The sequence below is a fragment of the Heptranchias perlo genome, chromosome 4 (genome assembly GCF_035084215.1).
Source record: "Heptranchias perlo isolate sHepPer1 chromosome 4, sHepPer1.hap1, whole genome shotgun sequence".
Classification (NCBI taxonomy): domain Eukaryota; kingdom Metazoa; phylum Chordata; class Chondrichthyes; order Hexanchiformes; family Hexanchidae; genus Heptranchias; species Heptranchias perlo.
Genome location: NC_090328.1, coordinates 8,877,169 through 8,899,520, shown reverse-complemented (window position 1 = coordinate 8,899,520; position 22,352 = coordinate 8,877,169). Strand labels below are relative to the sequence as shown.

The 22,352-nt window shown below is 47.6% G+C and overlaps 1 protein-coding gene across 1 annotated transcript in view; it reads right to left on the bottom strand.

Moving 5' to 3' along the window:
* Nucleotides 1-18,594: 18,594 nt before the first annotated feature.
* Nucleotides 18,595-22,352, bottom strand: part of LOC137320423 (hepatocyte growth factor activator-like) — a 55,102-nt gene continuing 51,344 nt past the window's right edge. The window contains exons 18-19 of the mRNA XM_067982122.1: nt 21,322-21,470; nt 18,595-19,130 (exon numbers count right to left, since the gene is read on the bottom strand). Of these exons, the coding sequence (XP_067838223.1) occupies nt 18,948-19,130; nt 21,322-21,470 (332 nt within the window). The 3' untranslated portion in view covers nt 18,595-18,947. The remainder of the gene's footprint in view (nt 19,131-21,321; nt 21,471-22,352) is intronic.

Here is a 22,352-nt window from a genome sequence, read left to right as displayed (position 1 = left end):
ATTTAGACAAGTTGAGTGAGTGGGCAAATACATGGCAGATGCAGTATAACGTGGATAAATGTGAAGTTATCCACTTCGGAAAGAAAAACTAAAGGTGCTATAGAAATGCAAGTTCTTTCTTAAAGTCATGGAAGCTTGACATCAAGGCAGCATTTGACCGAGTGTGGCACCAAGGAGCCCTAGTAAAATTGAAATCAATGGGAATCAGGGGGAAAACTCTCCAGTGACTGGAGTCATACCTAGCACAAAGGAAAATGGTAGTGGTTGTTGGAGGCCAATCATCTCAGCCCCAGGACATTGCTGCAGGAGTTCCTCAGGGCAGTGTCCTAGGCCCAACCATCTTCAGCTGCTTCATCAATGACCTTCCCTCCATCATAAGGTCAGAAATGGGGATGTTCGCTGATGATTGCACAATGTTCAGTTCCATTTGCAACCCCTCAGATAATGAAGCAGTCTGTGCCCACATGCAGCAAGACCTGGACAACATCCAGGCTTGGGCTGATAAGTGGCAAGTAACATTCACGCCAGACAAGTGCCAGGCAATGACCATCTCCAACAATGTGGAGATGCCAGTAATGGACTGGGGTTGACAATTGTAAATAATTTTACAACACCAAGTTATAGTCCAACGATTTTTATTTGAAATCTCCAAGCTTTCGGAGGCTTCCTCCTTCCTCAGGACAATTACCTGAGGAAGGAGGAAGCCTCCGAAAGCTTGGAGATTTCAAATAAAAATCGTTGGACTATAACTTGGTGTTGTAAAATTGTTTACATCTCCAACAAGAGAGAGTCTAATCACCTCCCCTTGACATTCAACGGCATTACCATCACAAAATCCCCCACCTTCAACATCCTGGGGTCATCATTAACCAGAAACGTAACTGGACCAGCCACATAAATACTACGGCTACAAGAACAGGTCAGAGGCTGGGTATTCTGCGGCGAGTGACTCAACTCCTGACTCCCCAAAGCCTTTCCACCATCTACAAGGCACAAGTCAGCAGTGTAATGGAATACTCCCTATTTGCCTGAACCAGCTCCAACAACACTCAAGAAGCTCAACACCATCCAGGTCAAAGCAGCCCGCTTGATTGGCACCCCATCCACCACCCGAAACATTCACTCCCTTTACTACCGGCGCACCGTGGCTGCAGTGTGTACCATCTAGAGGATGCACTGCAGCAACTCGCCAAGGTTTCTTAGACAGCATCTCCCAAACATGCGACCTCTACCATCTAGAAGGACAAGAGCAGCAGGCACATGGGAAAAACACCACCTGCACGTTTCCCTCCAAGTCACATACCGTCCCAACTTGGAAATATATCGCCGTTCCTTCATCGTTGCTGGGTCAAAATCCTGGAACTCCCTACCTAACAAATTTGATTGAGTTTTTTGAAGGGGTAACCAAGAAGATAGATGAGGGCTGTGCAGTAGACGTGGTCTACATGGACTTTAGCAAAGCCTTTGACAAGGTACCGCATGGTAGGTTGTTACATAAGGTTAAATCTCACGGGATCCAAGGTGAGGTAGCCAATTGGATACAAAATTGGATTGACGACAGAAGACAGAGGGTGGTTGTAGAGGGTTGTTTTTCAAACTGGATGCCTGTGTCCAGCGGTGTGCCTCAGGGATCGGTGCTGGGTCCGCTGTTATTTGTTATTTATATTAATGATTTGGATGAGAATTTAGGAGGCATGGTTAGTAAGTTTGCAGATGACACCAAGATTGGTGGCATTGTGGACAGTGAAGAAGGTTATCTCGGATTACAACGGGATCTTGATAAATTGGGCCAGTGGGCCGATGAATGGCAGATGGAGTTTAATTTAGATAAATGTGAGGTGATGCATTTTGGTAAATCGAATCGGGCCAGGACCTACTCCGTTAATGGTAGGGCGTTGGGGAGAGTTATAGAACAAAGAGATCTAGGAGTACAGGTTCATAGCTCCTTGAAAGTGGAGTCACAGGTGGATAGGGTGGTGAAGAAGGCATTCGGCATACTTGGTTTCATTGGTCAGAACATTGAATACAGGAGTTGGGATGTCTTGTTGAAGTTGTACAAGGCCACACTTGGAATACTGTGTACAGTTCTGGTCACCCTATTATAGAAAGGATATTATTAAACTAGAAAGAGTGCAGAAAAGATTTACTAGGATGCTACCGGGACTTGATGGTTTGACTTATAGGGAGAGGTTGGATAGACTGAGACTTTTTTCCCTGGAGAGTAGGAGGTTTAGGGGTGATCTTATAGAAGTCTATAAAATAATGAGGGGCATAGATAAGGTAGATAGTCAAAATCTTTTCCCAAAGGTAGGGGAGTCTATAACGAGGGGGCATAGATTTAAGGTGAGAGGGGAGAGATACAAAAGGGTCCAGAGGGGCAATTTTTTCACTCAAAGGGTGGTGAGTGTCTGGAACGAGCTACCAGAGGCAGTAGTAGAGGCGGGTACAATTTTGTCTTTTAAAAAGCATTTGGACAGTTACATGGGTAAGATGGGTATAGACGGATATGGGCCAAGTGCAGGCAATTGGGACTAGCTTAGTGGTATAAACTGGGCGACACGGACATGTTGGGCCGAAGGGCCTGTTTCCATGTTGTAAACTTCTATGATTCTATGATTCTAACAGCACTGTGAGAGAACCTTCTCCAGATGGACTGCAGGGGTTCAAGAAGGTGGCTCACCATCACCTTCTCAAAGGCAATTAGGGATGGGCAATAAATGTTGGCCTTGCCAGCGATGCCCACATCACATGAACGAATAAAAAAAAAGCTGAGATCATCCATCACATTGAAGGTTCCATAGGAAACATCGGAATATAGGAACAGGAGTCGGCCATTCAGCCCCTCGTGCCTGCTCTGCCATTTGATAAGATCATGGCTGATCTGTGATCTAACTCCATATACCTGTCTTTGGCCCATATCCCTTAATACCTTTGGTTGCCAAAAAGCTATCTATCTCAGATTTAAATTTAGCAATTGAGCTAGTATCAATTGCCGTTTGCGGAAGAGAGTTCCAAACTTCTACCACCCTTTTTTGTGTAGAAATGTTTTCTAATCTCACTTCCTGAAAGGTCTGGCTCTAATTTTTAAACTGTGCCCCCTACTCCTAGAATCGGGCAGACTTTCCAAAACCAATTCCACAGGACAACCCGCCAGTTGGGCTCGAGGCGAGCTCAGTCTGAGGTGGACAATCTGCAAGTGGGACCGGGTCATGTGACTCTTAACCATGTCATCGTATCAAGGAGGAATAGCTCATCGACCTTGTGACCCCAGGGGTGATATTTTTTATGGATAGTTCCTTTATTGGCGAGGTTGGTTTCAATGACTTGTGTAAAGAAGCAGCCAAATTGCGAAACAAGCACTTTCTCAGACAGAAATAAACCTCCCAGTTAAATATGTTAACTGAGCATATGGCACTATTACAGACAACCTCCTCCCAGCGGGGAGCAGGTCAGGGAGTAATCAGCCGGTAAAAATAGTCAAAAAGCGCCTAAATAGAACAGGATATTAATACCTCACGGACTTACTTTAACCAGTAGCTTAGGAGATAGAGCAGAGGGAACATAACCTTCTGGCTCCAGCTTGATATCTTCATCTTGCTTCCTGTCCATTGTTACGCTTCTGACTTTGGTCATCCAGGAACGCCAGCAGCTCACAAGGCACGGCCCTAATCTGTGTTAACTCCTGCGAGGATGGAACTGGAGGGAAAGGGAACGAGAATTCTGAATCCTACATTGGGTGGGGCGTAGATTTTCACCTTTACCGCCCTGGGTGTTTAACGTGGGCTGGAAGGAGCGCGCAAAAGAAAAATCTGGGGCGGAGGATCGCACGCTCCTTAGGGAACCTGCCAGATATTTTACGCATCAATAAGAAAGGACTTGCATTTTATATAGCACCTTTTCTGACCTCAGGACGTCCCAAAGCTCTTTACAGCCAATGAAGTACGTTTGAAGTGTAGCCACTGTTGTAATGTAGGAAATGCAGCAGCTGATTTGCGCACAGCAAGATCCCACAAATAACAATGAGAAAATGACCAGAAAATCTGTTTTTAATGGTGTTGGTTGAGGAATAAATATTAACCAGGGCAGCGGGGAGAACTCCCCTGCTCTTCTTCAGATAGTGACCGTGGGATCTTTTACATCCATCTGAGGGCAGACGGGGCCTCAGTTTAACACCTCATCCGAAAGATGGCACCTCTGACAGTGCAGCACCCCCTCAGTACTGCACTGGAAGTGTCAGCCTAGATTTTGTGCTCAAGTCTCTGGAGTGGGACTTGAACCCACAACATTCTGACTCAGAGGCGAGAGCGCTACCCACTGAGACACAGCTTTCAATGGAAGGAGTATCCTGCGGCTTCCATTGCTGGAGTGTGATCTTCCCCACCACATTTTCCTCTCCGCACTCCGTGATGTTTAACACCCGGTGGGGTAAAGACAAAACCCTGCCCCTGGATCTCAAACCAGCAGAAGGCATTACAATCAGCTGAAATCTATAAGAAGGTGTGCCTTGTACCGTATGGAGTGACGGGATACTGGTTTACGGCCACAAATCCTCCCACAATTACAAAATAAGCTGGGTTGAAAAAAGGACCTACAAATCATAGAGCACAGAAGGCGGCCATTCGGCCCATCATGCCAGCTCTTTGAAAGAGCTATCAAGTTAGTCCCACTGCCCCTGCTCTTTCCCCATAGCCCTGCAAGTTTTTCCTATTCAAGTATTTATCCAATTCCCTTTTGAAACATGAATTTAGATTTGAGGTTAGGATCAGATCAGCCATGATCTTATTGAATGGCGGAGCAGGCTCGAGGGGCCGATTGGCCTACTCCTGCTCCTATTTTTTATGTTCTTAAGTTATGAAAGTTGCTATTTAATCTGCTTCCACCACCCTTTCAGGCCGTGCATTCCAAATGGAGTCTTGTTGTTGGTGGAACAGGATTCTTGTATTGCTTCTGTGTCAATTTAAAATGAACTGGAATTTTTTTTCCCCCATTTGTGCTGAAAGTGAAGGGTGTTGGCATTGTGGAGTGGGACAGATTTCCATTACACTCCTGGGTTAAGCGTAGAACAGACAGGCATAAAGTGAATCTCCTTCTGCTTTAATAATCTGTTTCAGAAGAAAGAACTTGCATTTATACAGTGCTTTTCACAACTACAGGACGTCCCAAACTGCTTTACAGCCATTTATATACTTTTTGAAGTTGTAATGTAGGAAACGCGGCAGACAATTTGCACACAGCAAGGTCCCACAAACAGCAATGTGATAATGACCAAATAATCTGTTTTTTTTTAGTGATGTTGGTTGATGATAAATATTGGCCAGGGCACCGGGGAGAATTCATAGAATCATAGAAGTTTACAACATGGAAACAGGCCCTTCGGCCCAACATGTCCATGTCGCCCAGTTTATACCACTAAGCTAGTCCCAATTGCCTGCACTTGGCCCATATCCCTCTATACCCATCTTACCCATGTAACTGTCCAAATGCTTTTTAAAAGACAAAATTGTACCCACCTCTACTACTGCCTCTGGCAGCTCGTTCCAGACACTCACCACCCTTTGAGTGAAAAAATTGCCCCTCTGGACCCTTTTGTATCTCGCCCCTCTCACCTTAAATCTATGTCCCCTCGTTATAGACTCCCCTACCTTTGGGAAAAGATTTTGACTATCTACCTTATCTATGCCCCTCATTATTTTATAGACTTCTATAAGATCACCCCTTAACCTCCTACTCTCCAGGGAAAAAAGTCCCAGTCTATCTAACCTCTCCCTATAAGTCAAACCATCAAGTCCCGGCAGCATCCTAGTAAATCTTTTCTGCACTCTTTCTAGTTTAATAATATCCTTTCTAAAATAGGGTGACCAGAACTGTACACAGTATTCCAAGTGTGGCCTTACTAATGTCTTGTACAACTTCAACAAGACATCCCAACTCCTGTATTCAATGTTCTGACCAATGAAACCAAGCAAGCTGAATGCCTTCTTCACCACCCTATCCACCTGTGACTCCACTTTCAAGGAGCTATGAACCTGTACTCCTAGATCTCTTTGTTCTATAACTCTCCCCAACGCCCTACCATTAACGGAGTAGGTCCTGGCCCGATTCGATCTACCAAAATGCATCACCTCACATTTATCTAAATTAAACTCCATCTGCCATCCATCGGCCCACTGGCCCAATTTATCAAGATCCCGTTGCAATCCTAGATAACCTTCTTCACTGTCCACGATGCCACCAATCTTGGTGTCATCTGCAAACTTACGAACCATGCCTCCTAAATTATCATCCAAATCATTAATACAAATAACAGCGGACCCAGCACCGATCCCTGAGGCACACCGCTGGTCACAGGCCTCCAGTTTGAAAAACAACCCTCTACAACCACCCTCTGTCTTCTGTCGTCAAGCCAATTTTGTATCCAATTGGCTACCTCACCTTGGATCCCATGAGATTTAACCTTATGTAACAACCTACCATGCGGTACCTTGTCAAAGGCTTTGCTAAAGTCCATGTAGACCACGTCTACTGCACAGCCCTCATCTATCTTCTTGGTTACCCCTTCAAAAAACTCAATCAAATTCGTGAGACATGATTTTCCTCTCACAAAACCATGCTGACTGTTCCTAATCAGTCCCTGCCTCTCCAAATGCCTGTAGATCCTGTCTCTCAGAATACCCTCTAACAACTTACCCACTACAGATGTCAGGCTCACCGGTCTGTAGTTCCCAGGCTTTTCCCTGCCGCCCTTCTTAAACAAAGGCACAACATTTGCTACCCTCCAATCTTCAGGCACCTCACCTGTAGCGGTGGATGATTCAAATATCTCTGCTTGGGGACCTGCAATTTCCTCCCTAACCTCCCATAACGTCCTGGGATACATTTCATCAGGTCCCGGAGATTTATCTACCTTGATGCGCGTTAAGACTTCCAGCACCTCCCTCTCTGTAATATGTACACTCCTCAAGACATCACTATTTATTTCCCCAAGTTCCCTAACATCCATGCCTTTCTCAACCGTAAATACCGATGCGAAATATTCATTTAGGATCTCACCCATCTCTTGTGGTTCCGCACATAGATGACCTTGTTGATCCTTCAGAGGCCCTACTTTCTCCCTAGTTACCCTTTTGCCCTTTATGTATTTGTAGAAGCTCTTTGGATTCACCTTTGCCTTATCTGCCAAAGCAATCTCATGTCCCCTTTTTGCCCTCCTGATTTCTCTCTTAACTCTACTCCAGCAATCTCTATACTCTTCAAGGGATCCACTTGATCCCAGCTGCCTATGCATGTCATATGCCTCCTTCTTCTTTTTGACCAGGGCCTCAATCTCCCGAGTCATCCAAGGTTCCCTACTTCTACCAGCCTTGCCCTTCACTTTATAAGGAATGTGCTTACCCTGAACCCTGGTTAACACACTTTTGAAAGCCTCCCACTTACCAGACGTCCCTTTGCCTGCCAACAGACTCTCCCAATCAACTTCTGAAAGTTCCTGTCTAATACCATCAAAATTGGCCTTTCCCCAATTTAGAATTTTAACTTTTGGGCCAGACCTATCCTTCTCCATAGCTATCTTAAAACTAATGGAATTATGATCACTGGTCCCAAAGTGATCCCTCACTAACACTTCTGTCACCTGCCCTTCCTTATTTCCCAAGAGGAGGTCAAGTTTTGCCCCCTCTCTAGTCGGGCCATCCACATACTGAATGAGAAATTCCTCCTGAATACACTCAACAAATTTCTCTCCATCCAAGCCCCTAATGCTATGGCTGTCCCAGTCAATGTTGGGAAAGTTAAAGTCCCCTACTATTACCACCCTATTTTTCTTGCAGCTGTCTGTAATCTCCTTACATATTTGCTCCTCAATTTCCCGTTGACTATTTGGGGGTCTGTAGTACAATCCTATCAACGTGATCTCTCCCTTCTTATTTTTCAGTTCTACCCATATCGACTCCGTGGGCGAACCCTCGGATATATCCTCTCTCACTACTGCCGTGATGTTCTCCCTAATCAAGAACGCAACTCCCCCTCCTCTCTTACCTCCTGCTCTATCTTTCCTATAGCATCTGTACCCTGGAATATTTAGCTGCTCTTCTTCGAAATAATGGCAGTAGGATCTTTTACTTCCACCTAAAAGAGCAGACGGGGCCTCGGTTTAACGTTGCATCTGAAAGATGGCACCTCCAACAGTGCAGCACTCCCTCAGTACTGCACTGACTCAGTGTCAGCCTGAATTATGGGCCTTAAACTCATGACATTCTGACTCTGAAGTGAGAGCGCTACTCACTGAGCCAAGCTCACACTAAAGAGAAATTCTGACTTAAAAGCAGTGTAAGGGAGCCACAGAAATAAACAGTGGTCCCGTGGGAAACCCTCTTTGAAGTCAAAGAAAACAAGGACTGAATTGTGCGCCGACAGTTTCTAAATAAAGACATGGCTTTGACTGCAGGCCCTGTGTGAGCGACATGAGGCTGGACTTCTCGACTCAATAGAAGAGCTGAGTTTTTGTATGTTCCTCGCAGGCAGTTGATGCTGGACCAGGGTGAGTACAATAAGGGGCCCAGGTCTGGCCATCCACATGCACACAGCCCCAATCAGGTCTTTTAGTGGCTTTGCTAAGCTTCTGTCATCAGTGACTGTGACATAGATAACGTTCAGACCAGATTTACCCGGTGGTTAGGTTTACCCAATAGTTACCCCCCCTCCAACCCCGCTTTTGAAAACGCCAATCCAGGAAATACAACAACTTGCATTTATATAGTACATTTAACGCAGTAAAACCTCCCAAGGTGCTTCACAAGAGTGTCATCAAACAAAAATTGACACCTAGCCACACCTTCATTTTCTGATCCTCACTGGATACAGGCGTGGTCCCGGAGGATTGGAGGACTGCTAACGTTGTACCATCGTTTAAAAAGGGAGTGAGGGATAGACTGAGTAATTACAGGCCAGTCAGTCTAACCTCAGTGGCGGGCAAATTATTGGAATCAATTCTGAGAGACAGTGTAAACCGTCACTTAGAAAGGCACGGAGTAATCAAGGACAGTCAGCGTGGATTTGTTAAGGGAAGGTCGTGTCTGACTAACTTGATTGAGTTTTTTGAGGAGGTAACAAGGAGGGTCGATGAGGGTAGTACATGGATTTTAGCAAGGCTTTTGACAAGGTCCCACATGGCAGACTGGTCAAAAAAGTACAAGCCCATGGGATCCAAGGGAGAGTGGCAAGTTGGATCCAAAATTGACTCAGTGGCAGGAGGTAAAGGGTAATGGTCGATGGGTGTTTTTGTGACTGGAAGGCTGTTTCTAGTGGGGTTTCACAGGGCTCAGTACTGGGTCCCTTGTTTTTTGTGATATATATTAATGATTTGGACTTAAATGTAGGGGGCATGATTAAGAAGTTTGCAGATCAAACAAAAATTGGCTATATGGTTGATAGTGAGGAGGAAAGCTGTAGACTGCAGGAAGATATCAATGCACTGGTCAGGTGGGCAGAAAAGTGGCAAATGGAATTCAATCCAGAGAAGTGTGGGGTAATGCATTTGGGGAGGGCAAACAAGGCAAGGGAATACACAATAAATGGGAGGATACTGAAAGGTGTACAGGAAGTGAGGGACCTTGGAGTGCATGTCCACAGATCCTGAAGGTAGCAGGACAGGTAGATAAGGTGGTTAAGAAGGCATATGGAATACTTTCCTTTATTGGCCAAAGCACAGAATATAAGAGCAGGGAGGTTATGCTGGAACTGTATAAAACACTGGTTAGGCCACAGCTTGAGTACTGCGTACAGGTCTGGTCACCACATTACACTAGAGAGGGTACAGAGGAGATTTACAAGGATATTGTCAGGACTGGAGAATTTTAGCTATGGGGAAAGATTGGATAGGCTGGGGTTGTTCTCTTTTGAACAGAGGAGGCTGAGGGGTGATTTAATTGAGGTGTACAAATTTATGAGGGGCCTAGATAGAGTGGATAGGAAGGACCTATTTCCCTTAGCAGAGAGGTCAATAACGGGGGGGGCATAGATTTAAAGTGATTGGTAAAAGGATTAGAGGGAAGCTGAGGAAAAATTTTGTCACCCAGAGGGTGGTGGGGGTCTGGAACTCACTGCCTGAAAGGGTGGTAGAGGCAGAAACCCTCAACTCATTTGAAAAGTACCTGGATGTGCACCTGAAGTGCCGTGACCTACAAAGCTACGGACCAAGTGCTAGAAAGTGGGATTAGGCTGGGTGGCTCATTTTCGGCCGGCGCAAACATGATGGGCCGAATGGCCTCCTTCTGTGTCGTAAATTTTCTATGATTCTATAAGGAGATATTAGGAAAAATTTATTTACCCGAGTTATGATCTGGAATGCACTGCCTGAAAGGGCGGTGGAAGCAGATTCAATACTAACTTTCAAAAGGGAATTGGATAAATACTTGAAGGAGAAAAATTGGCAGGACTATGGGTAAAGAACAGGGGGAGTGGGGCTAATTGCATAGCTCTTTGAAAGAGGCGGGACAGGCATGATGGGCTCAATGGCCTCCTTCTGTGCTGTATCATTCTATGATTCTATGAAGAGTTAATTTCATTGATATTAAGTCAGAGAGGTGGGGGAAGGGGGAGGCCATTTTATATTTCCAGCCGCCTTCCCCTACTGTAGACAATTTGGACATTAACGCTGGACAGCCCAGAAGCTCTGTCGGACCAGGGGTTCAGAATCCATCAGCCAGAACACCATTGAAACCTTCCTGATGTGACCTCTTGCTCTTGCAGCACTGATCAAAGAGCTTCACAATTTTCCAATACTGGTCAACGTTCCTGTTTATATTTAGGCATCGACATGAAATTGGCACCTCGCGTCTACTCAGTCTGTGTGACCTTATAGGTGTGGGGCAGGTCACTCACTCACTCAACCCACTCACCCCACACACTCACTCACTCACCCTCACCCCACACACTCACTCACTCACCCCACACACTCACTCACTCACTCACCCCACACACTCACTCACTCACCCACCCCACACACTCACTCACTCACCCACCCTCACCCCACACACTCACTCACTCACCCCCCACACTCACTCACTCACCCTCACCCACCCCACACACTCACTCACTCAACCCACTCACCCCACACACTCACTCACTCACCCACCCTCACCCCACACACTCACTCACTCACCCTCACCCCCCACACTCACTCACTCACCCTCACCCACCCCACACACTCACTCACTCAACCCACACACTCACTCACTCACCCACCCTCACCCCACACACTCACTCACTCACCCTCACCCCCACTCACGCAACACAATCACTCACTCAACCCACTCACCCCACACACTCACTCACCCCACACACCCACTCACCCTCACCCACCCCACTCACCCTCACCCACCCCACTCACTCACTCACCACACACACTCACTCACTCTCCCTCACCCCACACACTCACTCACTCACCCTCACCCCACACACTCACTCACCCACACACTCACTCACCCTCACCCCACCACTCACTCACCCACTCACCCTCACACTCACCCACTCACACTCACCCACTCACCCTCACCCCACCACTCACTCACCCTCACCCCACACACACTCACTCACCCTCACCCCACACACTCACTCACTCACCCACTCACACTCACCCACTCACCCTCACCCCACACACTCACTCACCCACTCACTCACTCAACCCACTCACCCCACACACTCACCCACACCCCACACACTCACCCACTCACCCTCACCCCACACACTCACCCACTCACCCTCACCCCACACACTCACTCACTCACCCTCACCCCACTCACCCACTCACTCACTCACCTACTCACCCTCACCCCACACACTCACTCACTCACCCACTCACCCTCACCCCACACACTCACTCACTCACCCTCACCCCACACACTCACTCACCCACTCACTCACTCACCCTCACCCCACACACTCACTCACTCACTCACCCTCACCCCACACACTCACTCACTCACTCACCCACTCACCCCACACACTCACTCACTCACCCCACTCACTCACCCACTCACCCTCACCCCACTCACTCACTCCACCCACACTGACTCGCTCCACTCACCCCACACACTCACTGACCCATTCACTCACTCACACCCACACTGACTCACTCCACTCTCCCCACACACTCACTCACTCCACCCACGCTCACGCCACACACTCACTCACACCCACACTGACTCACTCAACCCACACGCTCACTCACTCCACCCACACACACTCCCTCACTCCACCCACACTCACTCACTCCACCAACACTCACTCACTCACTCCACCCACACTCACCCCACAAACTCACTCACTCACTCCACCCACACTCACCCCACAAACTCACTCACTCAACGCACACTCACCCCACACACTCACCCGACTCACTCACTCACTCCACCCACACTCACCCCACACACTCACTCACTCAACCCACACTCACCCCACACACTCACTCACTCCACCCACACTCACCCCACACACTCACTCACTCACCCCACACACTCATTCACTCAACCCACACACTCACTCAACCCACACACTCACTCCACCCACACACTCACTCACTCCACCCACACACTCACTCACTCCACCCACACACTCACTCCACCCACACTCACTCCACCCACACTCACTCACCCCACACACTCACCCCACACACTCACTCACCTCACCCCACACACTCACCCCACACACTCACTCACCTCACCCCACACACTCACCCCACACACTCACTCACCCCCACACACTCACTCACCCCACACACTCACTCACTCCACCCACACTCACTCACTCCACCCACACTCACTCACTCCACCCACACTCACTCCACCCACACACTCACTCCACCCACACTCACTCACCCACTCACTCCACCCACACTCACTCACCCCACACACTCACTCACCCCCACACACTCACCCCCACACACTCACTCCACCCACACTCACTCACTCCACCCACACTCACTCACCCCACACACTCACCCCACACACTCACCCCACACACTCACTCACCCCACACACTCACTCACCCCACACACTCACTCCACCCACACTCACTCACCCCACTCACTCCACCCACACTCACTCACCCCACACACTCACCCCACACACTCACTCACCCCCACACTCACTCACCCCCACACACTCACCCCCACACACTCACTCCACCCACACTCACTCACTCCACCCACACTCACTCACCCCACACACTCACCCCCACACACTCACTCCACCCACACTCACTCACTCCACCCACACTCACTCACCTCACACACACACATACTCACTCACCCCACACACTCACTCACTCCACCCACACTCACTCACCCCACACACCCAAACTCATTCACTCACTCACTTACACCCACACTGACTCTCTCCACTCTCCCCACACACACACTCACCCCCCCACACACACACTCACTCCCCCACACACACACTCACACTCACTCCCTCCTACATTCACTCCCCCCATGGACTCACTAACACACGCACACACTCGCCCCACACACACACATGCACGCACTCACACACAGGTTCACACACAGACAGACTCATACACACTGTCACACAGACACAAAGATCCAAGCTCCCATCCCCTCTACACACACACATAAAAAACACACAAACATACACTCACCCACAAACATAAACACAAACACACAAACAAACACACATTCACAAACAACACACACACTCACACACACATAAACAAACAACACACACATTTATTTCTGGAACGTGGCAACTCCACGAATTGAATCATTTCTGTAAAATGCTCACACGTCGACTCCCTGAGAGGTTTCGGGTTTTCTTGGCCTCTCAGAAGGAGGATATTAGCTGGGTTCTGGGCTATTGTTCCCAGCCATTAGTTCCTGGGTTGAGTGGCAGGGGGGAAGTGTCCTGTGAGAGATTATTACAATGTTTTTAACCTGGATGTATTCCCCTCTCATGGTGCACACTGTGTATCAATATTTGCCATCTGAAGCTTCTGATTACTCATCAAAACTTATACATCTGCAGCCTTATATTTTTTTTATTGTTACAAGTTTCTACGATGTGCACACATTTATTTCAAGGGGTTAATGGGGTCGATTTTCACTCCCTTCGCCTGGTGTTAACGGGGCATAAACGGCCTTAAAATGGAATTGGAAGACTCACCACCCCCGTTACCACCGGCAATACGACTGCCGCCATTTTAACAGGGGCCTACTGCCGGGTATCCAAAGCGCCTGCCTGATTCAGGAGGTAGGCCCCTTTTAATATAGAAATCGGGGTCCTATCACTTAAATTGAATTAAAGAACAATAGAGGAGCTATCCTTAATATTCCTGGCTACAAGGTATTCAGAAAAGATAGGGAAGGAAAGAAAGGAGGGGGGAGAGGGATGGCAGTATTGATCAAATAAACTATTATAGCTCTGGAAAGGGATGATATAGTTGAGGGGTCAAAGATAGAATCTATTTGGTTAGAATTAAGGAACAACAGAAGAGCTATTACACTCCCGGGTGTACACTATAGGCCACCAAATAGTGGGAAGGAGATGGGGGAGCAAATTTGCAGGCAAATTACAGAAAGATGCAAGAACCAGAGCAAGTGATAATGGGGGACTTCAATTATCCCAATACAGACTAGGATGGTAACAGTGTAAAGGGCAAAGAGGGGGAGGAATTCCTGAAACGTGTACAGGCAGGCAGTGCTGGAGTCCCGTGGGAGTGTGGCACTCACACAACAGTATTCAGTGCTGAATACCAGTGAGGGCATTGACACCTCGGGGGAGTCCAGTCAGAAGCAAATCCATGGCACCGTGGGAGACTCGGCTGCATGGGTGGGGAGAGGGGGGCAAAAGAGATGCAGTTGTTATAGGGGAATCGATAGTCAGGGGGATAGACAGGTGTTTCTGCAACGCCGCCGTGAGGCCCGCATGGTGTGTTGCCTCCCTGGTCCCAGGGTAAAGGACATCACTGAGAGGGTGCAGAACATTTTGAGGGGGGAAGGGGAACAGACAGAAGTCGTGGTCCATGTGGGAACCAATAACATGGGAAGGAAAAGGGTTGAGGTCCTGCAGTCAGAGTTTCAGGAGCTAGGGAGGAAGTTTAAAAAGCAGGACCTCAAAGGTAGTAATCTCTGGATTACTCCCAGTGCCACGTGCTAGTGAGTATAGGAATAGTAGGATAAGACAGGTTAATGCGTGGCTGGAAAAATGGTGCAGGAGGGGGGGGGGGCTTCGGATTCCTGAGGCATTGGGACCAGTTTAGGGGCAGGAGGGATCTGCTCAAGATGGTCGGGTTGCACCTCAACAGAGCTGGGACCCATGTCCTCACGGGGAGGTTAACTAGTGCTGTAGGGGAGGATTTAAACTAATTTGGCAGGGGGATAGGCACCAAGATGAAACATTAGAGAGGAGAAACAAGGTGAATAGAGGACTGAGAGGGACAAGTAACACTAGAGTAAAGAACAGTTCAGAAATAGGAGGGATCAGACTGGGGGCAAATGCTAGGCAATCTAAGATGAGTTTAGAGTGCATGTGCATTAACGCATGTAAATAAGGTTGGTGAGCTGCAGGCTCAAGTCGCCACATACTATGATATAGTGACAATAACAGAGATCTGGCTCAAAGAAAGGGAGGATTGGGTACTTAATATTCCTGACTACAAGCTACTCAGAAAAGATAGGGAAGGAAAGAAAGGGTGGGGGTGTGGGAGGCAGGGGGTGGTGGCAGTATTGATCAAGGAAACTATTATGGCACTGGAAAGGGATGATGTAGTTGAGGGGTCAAAGAAAGAATCTATTGGTGGTTGGAATTAAGGAACAATAGAGGAGTTATTACTCTACTGAGTGTATATTATAGGCCGTCAAATAGTGGGAAGGAGATAGAGGAACAAATTTGCAGGCAAGTCACGGAAAGATGCAAGAACTATAGAGTAATGATAATAGGGGACTTCAATTATCCTAATATAGACTGGGATAGTAACAGTGTAAAGAGCAAAGAGGGGGAGGAATTCCTGAAATGTGTTCAAGAGAACTTTCTAGAACAGTGTGTTTCCAGCCCAACCAGGAAGGAAGCAGTGCTGGATCTAGTTCAGGAGGATGAAGTGGGTCAGGTGGAGCATGTTTCAGTGGGGGAGCATTTAGGGAATAGTGATCATAATATCATTAGGTTTAGAATAGTAATGGAAAAGGACAAGGAACAATCAAATGTGAAAATACTTAACTGGAGGAGGGCAAATTTTATTGAGTTAAAAAGGGATCTTGCCCCGGTGGATTGGAATCAAAAATTGGTAGGCAAAACAATGGGAGGCCTTCAAGGAGGAGTTGGTTCGGGTACAGAATAGACACATCCCTATGAGGGGGAAAGGAAGGGCATCCAAAGCTAGAGCTCCCAGGATGACAAAAGATATGGAGATTAAAATGAAACAGAAAAAGGAGGCGTGTGATGGATGCAAGGTTCATAATACAGTAGCAAACCAGGCTAAACACAGAAAGTACAGAGGAGATCTGAAAAGGGGAATAAGAGGGGCAAAGAGAGAGTATGAGAATAGATTAGTGGGTAACATAAAAGGGAACCCAAATGTCTTTTCTAAACATATAAATAGTAAAAGGGTAGTCAAAGCAAAGGTGGGACCGATTAGGGACAAAAAAGGAGATCTTCTTGTGGAGGCAGAGGGCATGGCTGAGAAACTAAATGAATACTTCGCATCGGTCTTCACTAGAGAAGGGGATGCTGCCATTGTAGCAGTAATATTGGATAGGTTAACAATTGATAAAGAGGAGTTCCTTAAAAGATTAGCGGTACTCAAAGTAGAAAAGTCACCCACTCCAGACGGGATACACGCTAGGTTATTGAGGGAAGGGTGAAAATTGCAGACATACTGGCCACAATCTTCCAATCCTTCTTAGATATGGGGATGGTGCCAGAGGACTGGAGGATTGCAAAAGTTACACCCCTGTTCAAAAAAAGGGGAGAGGGATAAACCCGGCAATTACAGGCCAATCACGTCAGTGGTTACTTTGTCACTTCTAGAGTCAATAATTCAGGACAAAATTAATTGGCACTTGGAAAAGTCTGGGCTAATAAATAAAAGTCAGCACGGATTTATTAAAGGAAAATCGTGTTTGACTAACTTGATTGAGTTCTTTGATGAAGTAACGGAGAGGGTTGATGAGGGTAGGTGGGGTTGATGTTGTGTATACGGACTTTCAAAAGACATTTGATAAAGTACCACATAATAGACTTGTTAGCAAAATTAAAGTCCATGGGATTAAAGGGACAGTGGCAGAATGGATACAAAATTGGCTAGGGGCCAGAAAGCAGAGTAGTTGTGAGCGGTTGTTTTTCAGGCTGGAGGAAAGTATACAGTGGTGTTCCCCAGGGGTCAGTATTAGGACCACTGGTCTTTTTGATATATATTAATGACCTGGACTCGGGTATAGAGGGTATAATTTCAAAGTTGGCTAAGGGACAGAAAGCAATAATCTGGAACGTGCTGCCTGAAAGGGCGGTGGAAGCAGATCCAATAGTAACTTTCAAAAGGGAATTGGATAAATACTGGAAGAGAAAAATTACAGGCCTACGGGGAAAGAGCAGGGGGATTTGAGACTAATTGGATAGCTCTTTCAAAGAGCCGGCACAGGCACAATGGGCCGAATGGCCGCCTCCTGTGCTGTACCTACTATGAAATAGGGGCCCCGATTGTCATTTTACGTTTGAACTGGTCAGACCCTTTAAAGGGGAATCTAGTTAAGTACATGAGGGAGAAAGGAATAGAAGGATATGCTGATAGGGTTAGATGAAGCAGGGAGGGAGGAGGCTTGTGTGGAGCATAAACACCGGCATAGACCCGTTGGGATGAAAGGCCTGTTATTATGCTGCAAAATCCTTTGTAATTCTAGCCTGCACAGTTCAGGCTTCGATCAGTTCCACAGGCGATGGAGGAGAAGAGGTAGTTGTTGAATTATTTCCATGGGCACCAGAGGAGCAGTAGCGCAACTTCAGGGCCCACAAAAATAATCTGGGTATCTGCCGCACGGGACCCCCTGCCCTGCGCGATCGCGACCCCCCCCCCATGATCGTGACCCGCCTCCTCTCCTGTGATCACGACCCCCTCCCCTCCCCCTCCGTGATCGCGACCCACCTCCTCCCTCCTCCCTCCTCCCCCATGATCATGACCCCTCCCCCTCTGTGAGCGCGACCCCCTCCCACCACCTTCTCATTGATCGCCAACCCTCCCCTCCACCCTCCGTGATCGCCACCCCTCCCCTCCCCCACTCCCATGATGGCGACCACCTCCCCCTCTGTGATCGTGACCACCTCCCCCTCCCCCTCCGTGATTGCCACCTCTCCCCCTCCTCCCCCTTGATCGCCACCCCTCCCTCTCCCATGATTGCCACCCCCTCTTAGACCACCAACCCCTCCCACTCCACCCTCCGTGATCGGCACCCCCAACCCCCTCCGTGATCGCCACCTCTTCCCCCTCCCCCTCCTCCCCTTTGATCGCCACCCCTCCCTCTCCCGTGATCGCCACCCCCTCCCCCTCCACCCTCCGTGATCGCCACCCCCTCCCCCCACCCCCTACGCTCCACAGAAAAAAACACCATTTTTTTTTAATGACCCTGTAATTTTTCTCCCTGGGTTTGTTCGTTGCAAGTGTCCTGGAGATTAATTCTTTCATTCCTGGAGATTAATTCTTTCATTCCTGGAGATTAATTCTTTCATTCCTGGAGACTCCAGGACAATCCTGGCGAAGCCCCCTACTCCATCGCTGAATAAAAACAATTTTCAAAACCTCCGTCAGGATTCTGGTTTGAATAATTAAAACAGAACGACGAATGTTCTTCCAAAAGTCACTGATTGCACACGCAAGAAAATAAAAATGGGGGAAGGAAGTGATCAGGTTTTATCATTCTAGTGAAGTAAGAATTTCGTAAGCTGAGCTTAGCCCTTCCTGCCGTGTTTTGGCCGTTGTTTGATTTTCCTGTAGATCCACTCCAGGTATTTGGGGACCCTTGTGTACACTCCCGGCTTGTTCATTTTAGCGCAGCCTTCTCCCCAGCTGATGATTCCGTACAGGTAGGCCGTGCTGCCCTTGTAGCAAACCAGCGGTCCTCCGGAGTCTCCCTGTACAGGCCAGCCCAAGAGGCAAAGGGTTAAAATATGCCTTAACACCAAGAATATATAATATAGTAGTAGCCCTCTCCTAGCGCAGCCAATGGGATGTCAGAGGATGCGTTGTTTGTTAAGGGATACGATGTGTAAGCCACAATGTATTATTTTGCAGCAAAGGTACATCCTTGTGTGACCTGGTGTGATCTGGTGTGACCTGGTGTCGCTTGGTGCGACCTGGTGTGATTTAGGTATGACCTGATGTGATCTGGTGTTCCCTTGTGTGACCTGGTGTTGCCTTGTGTGACCTGTTTTAACCCGGTGTGACCCGGTTTAACCCGGTGTTGTCTTGTGTGACCTGTTTTAACCTGGTGTGACCCGGTTTAACCAGGTGTTGTCTTGTGTGACCTATTTTAACCCGGTGTGACCCGGTTTAACCAAGTGTTGCCTTGTATGATTTGGTATTGTCTTGTGTGATCTGGTGTGACCTGGTATGACCTGGTATTGCCTGGTTTGGTCTTGTATGGCATAAAATGGTGCCTGGTGTGACCTTTTAACACTGCCACTGCCTGAAGAGGTGGACAGCTATTTAAAAGGGGGGGACTGAAGAGTGCCCAAGAGCCTCGGCCAAGACCGCAATTCACCAGGTGGCCCCGGAGAGCGGCGGTGGAAGGGGCAGTAAATTGGCCAGGAAGTCAGTCTCCATCACCCTCTGCTGGCATTTACATGCGCTGGACCTGACAGGAGCAGGGGGAATGAGGGGAGGGGGATCAGGATGGGAATCTGGCAGTAGCCCATTCCGCCCGATTCTGGCCCCTTTTCTGCCATTGAAATGGTTGGCAAATCTCGGGCAACACGAGCCCAAGTTTCCAATACACAGGCAAGGCTCCCCACCATCACCACACACTCATATCATTGGCCCTCTAGTGTCAAAAGGGCTGAGCTATTAGGAAGTGAGGGTGACTATATAAGAGGTAAAGAGAGATATTAAATAGTACATTGAGTTACAGCGAGTCCACAGCACAGAAACAGGCCATTCGGCCCAACTGGTCTGTGCTGGCGTTTATGCTCCACACGAGCCTCCTCCCACCCTACTTCATCTAATGCTATCACCATATCCTTCTATTAGGTTCAGAGCGTTACTTTAAGGTAAACCAAGGTATTCGAACAAGAACACGTGGGCCAAAACTGGTAAACGGTCAACTTAGGACAGACTTCAAGAAGAACCTCTTTGTACAAATGGGGTAGATCAGTGTAAAACAGGTGATTACGAATCGACAGCCTGTTTTACACCTCTCCCAATAAAATAAAATGGAAAGTAAATTCGGGAGAGATGTAAAATGGGGCTGCCGACTCACTATCATTCATTTTACACTATCGATCGCAGAAAGTCAAGATCTTCCCCAATGAGTGATCAACCCGGGAACTCTAGGGGAATTTTGGACTCTAGGGGAATCAAGGGATATGGGGATCGGGCGGGAAAGTGGAGTTGAGGCCGAAGATCAGCCATGATCTTATTGCAAGGCGGAGCAGGCTCAAGGGGCCGTATGGCCTACTCCTGCTCCTGTTTCTTATGTTCCTTATCTTTCTTATGAACAGTCTTCTGAGTTGGGTAGTGAAGGCTAAAACTTTGCATTCATTCCAGATCCCGCTGGATGGGAGGACAGTAAGATTTTTTTCTGGATGGTTGAGCTGAGGTGGATCAAGTGGCCTCCCACATCTCCACTTATCTTGTGACCATAGGAATATTGGCCGAGAAGAAGGGCATTTGGTCCATCTTGCCTGTGCTGATGCTAAGCTCTCCCTCCCCAAACTATCCAACTCTACTCCCATTTCCCCGCTCTCTCCTTTAAAATTCTCCTCCTCGCTTGTTACCTAATTGCCCTTTTAGGTACCGTGACCCTGTGAACTTGCCCTGAAGTGGACAACCAGTCTAAGAATGTGAGTTGTCACTTGCACTGTATCGCCCGCTCTTTTCACCAGCCAGCTTGCTCCATTTTAATATCTCCATGCAAGTAATGACGAGTGTTGGTGCCAGGGTTCGATTGTATAAGGGTCTGTTTTATCACCTGACATTGCTTTCCCCGTCAAAATTGACTCCAAAGTACCAGAAAACCACGATATAAGCGTTGCTTTTTCCTCATTGATTATTGCTGAGCTTTACAGTGAAGGCAGGTCAGTGAGATGGTTTGGTCTGGTCCAGTACCTGGCAGGAATCGATAGCCTTGATGAGGTTGCCAGCACAGATCATATTCGAAGTCACTTCACTGCCATAGACGAGCTCACTGCTGCACAGCTCTTGGGAAATGATGAGCACGGAGGCTTCCTGCAAAGTGTTTGAATATTCAGTCGCATCTGGAAAAATACAGCCAAAAAAAAAAGTAAACTGTGAAAAACGGTGTTTAAGATAATTAAAGGATTTGATAGGGTAGATAGAGAGAAACTATTTCCTCTGGTGGGGGAGTCCAGAACAAGGGGGCATAACCTGAAAATTAGAGCTGGGCCATTCAGGGGTGATATCAGGAAGCACTTCTTCGCACAAAGGGTAACGGAAATCTGGAACTCTCTCCCCCAAAAAGCTGTTGAGTCTAGGGATCAATTGAAAATTTCAAAACAGAGATAGATTTTTGTTGGACAATGGTATCAAGGGATGTGGAACCAAGGCGGGTAGATGGAATTAAGATAGAGATCAGCCATGATCTAAATTGAATAGCGGAACTGGCTCGAGGGGCTGAGTGACCCACTCCTGTTCCTATGTTCCTAACCTGGCATCTGAATGCCTTTCAGTGAGGCCTGCATGATCATTGATTGACCTATTGCACAATTCTGTAGCAGGTCTTACCATGTTGCCAAATGCACAATGTTGTGACAGGAACACCTGTCTTGGCTGTTGTACGCAGTGAAACAAAGGCTTGTATTTATCACAAAAGGTTCCTTTGACTTTGGTTGGTGAATGTGACAGCCAGTTTATATGCAGTAAAGAAGAAAGAAAGAAAGACTTGCATTTACATAGCGCCATTCACAACCTCAGAATGTCCCAAAGCGCTTTACAGTCAATGAAGTACTTTTTGAAGCATAGTCACTGTTGTGATGTAGAAAATGCAGCAGCCAATTTACTCACAGCAAGGTCCCACAAACAGCAATGTGATAATGACCAGATAATCTGTTTTAGTGATGTTGGTTGAGGGATAAATAATGTCCAGGACACCGGGGAGAACTCCCTGCTCTTCTTCGAAA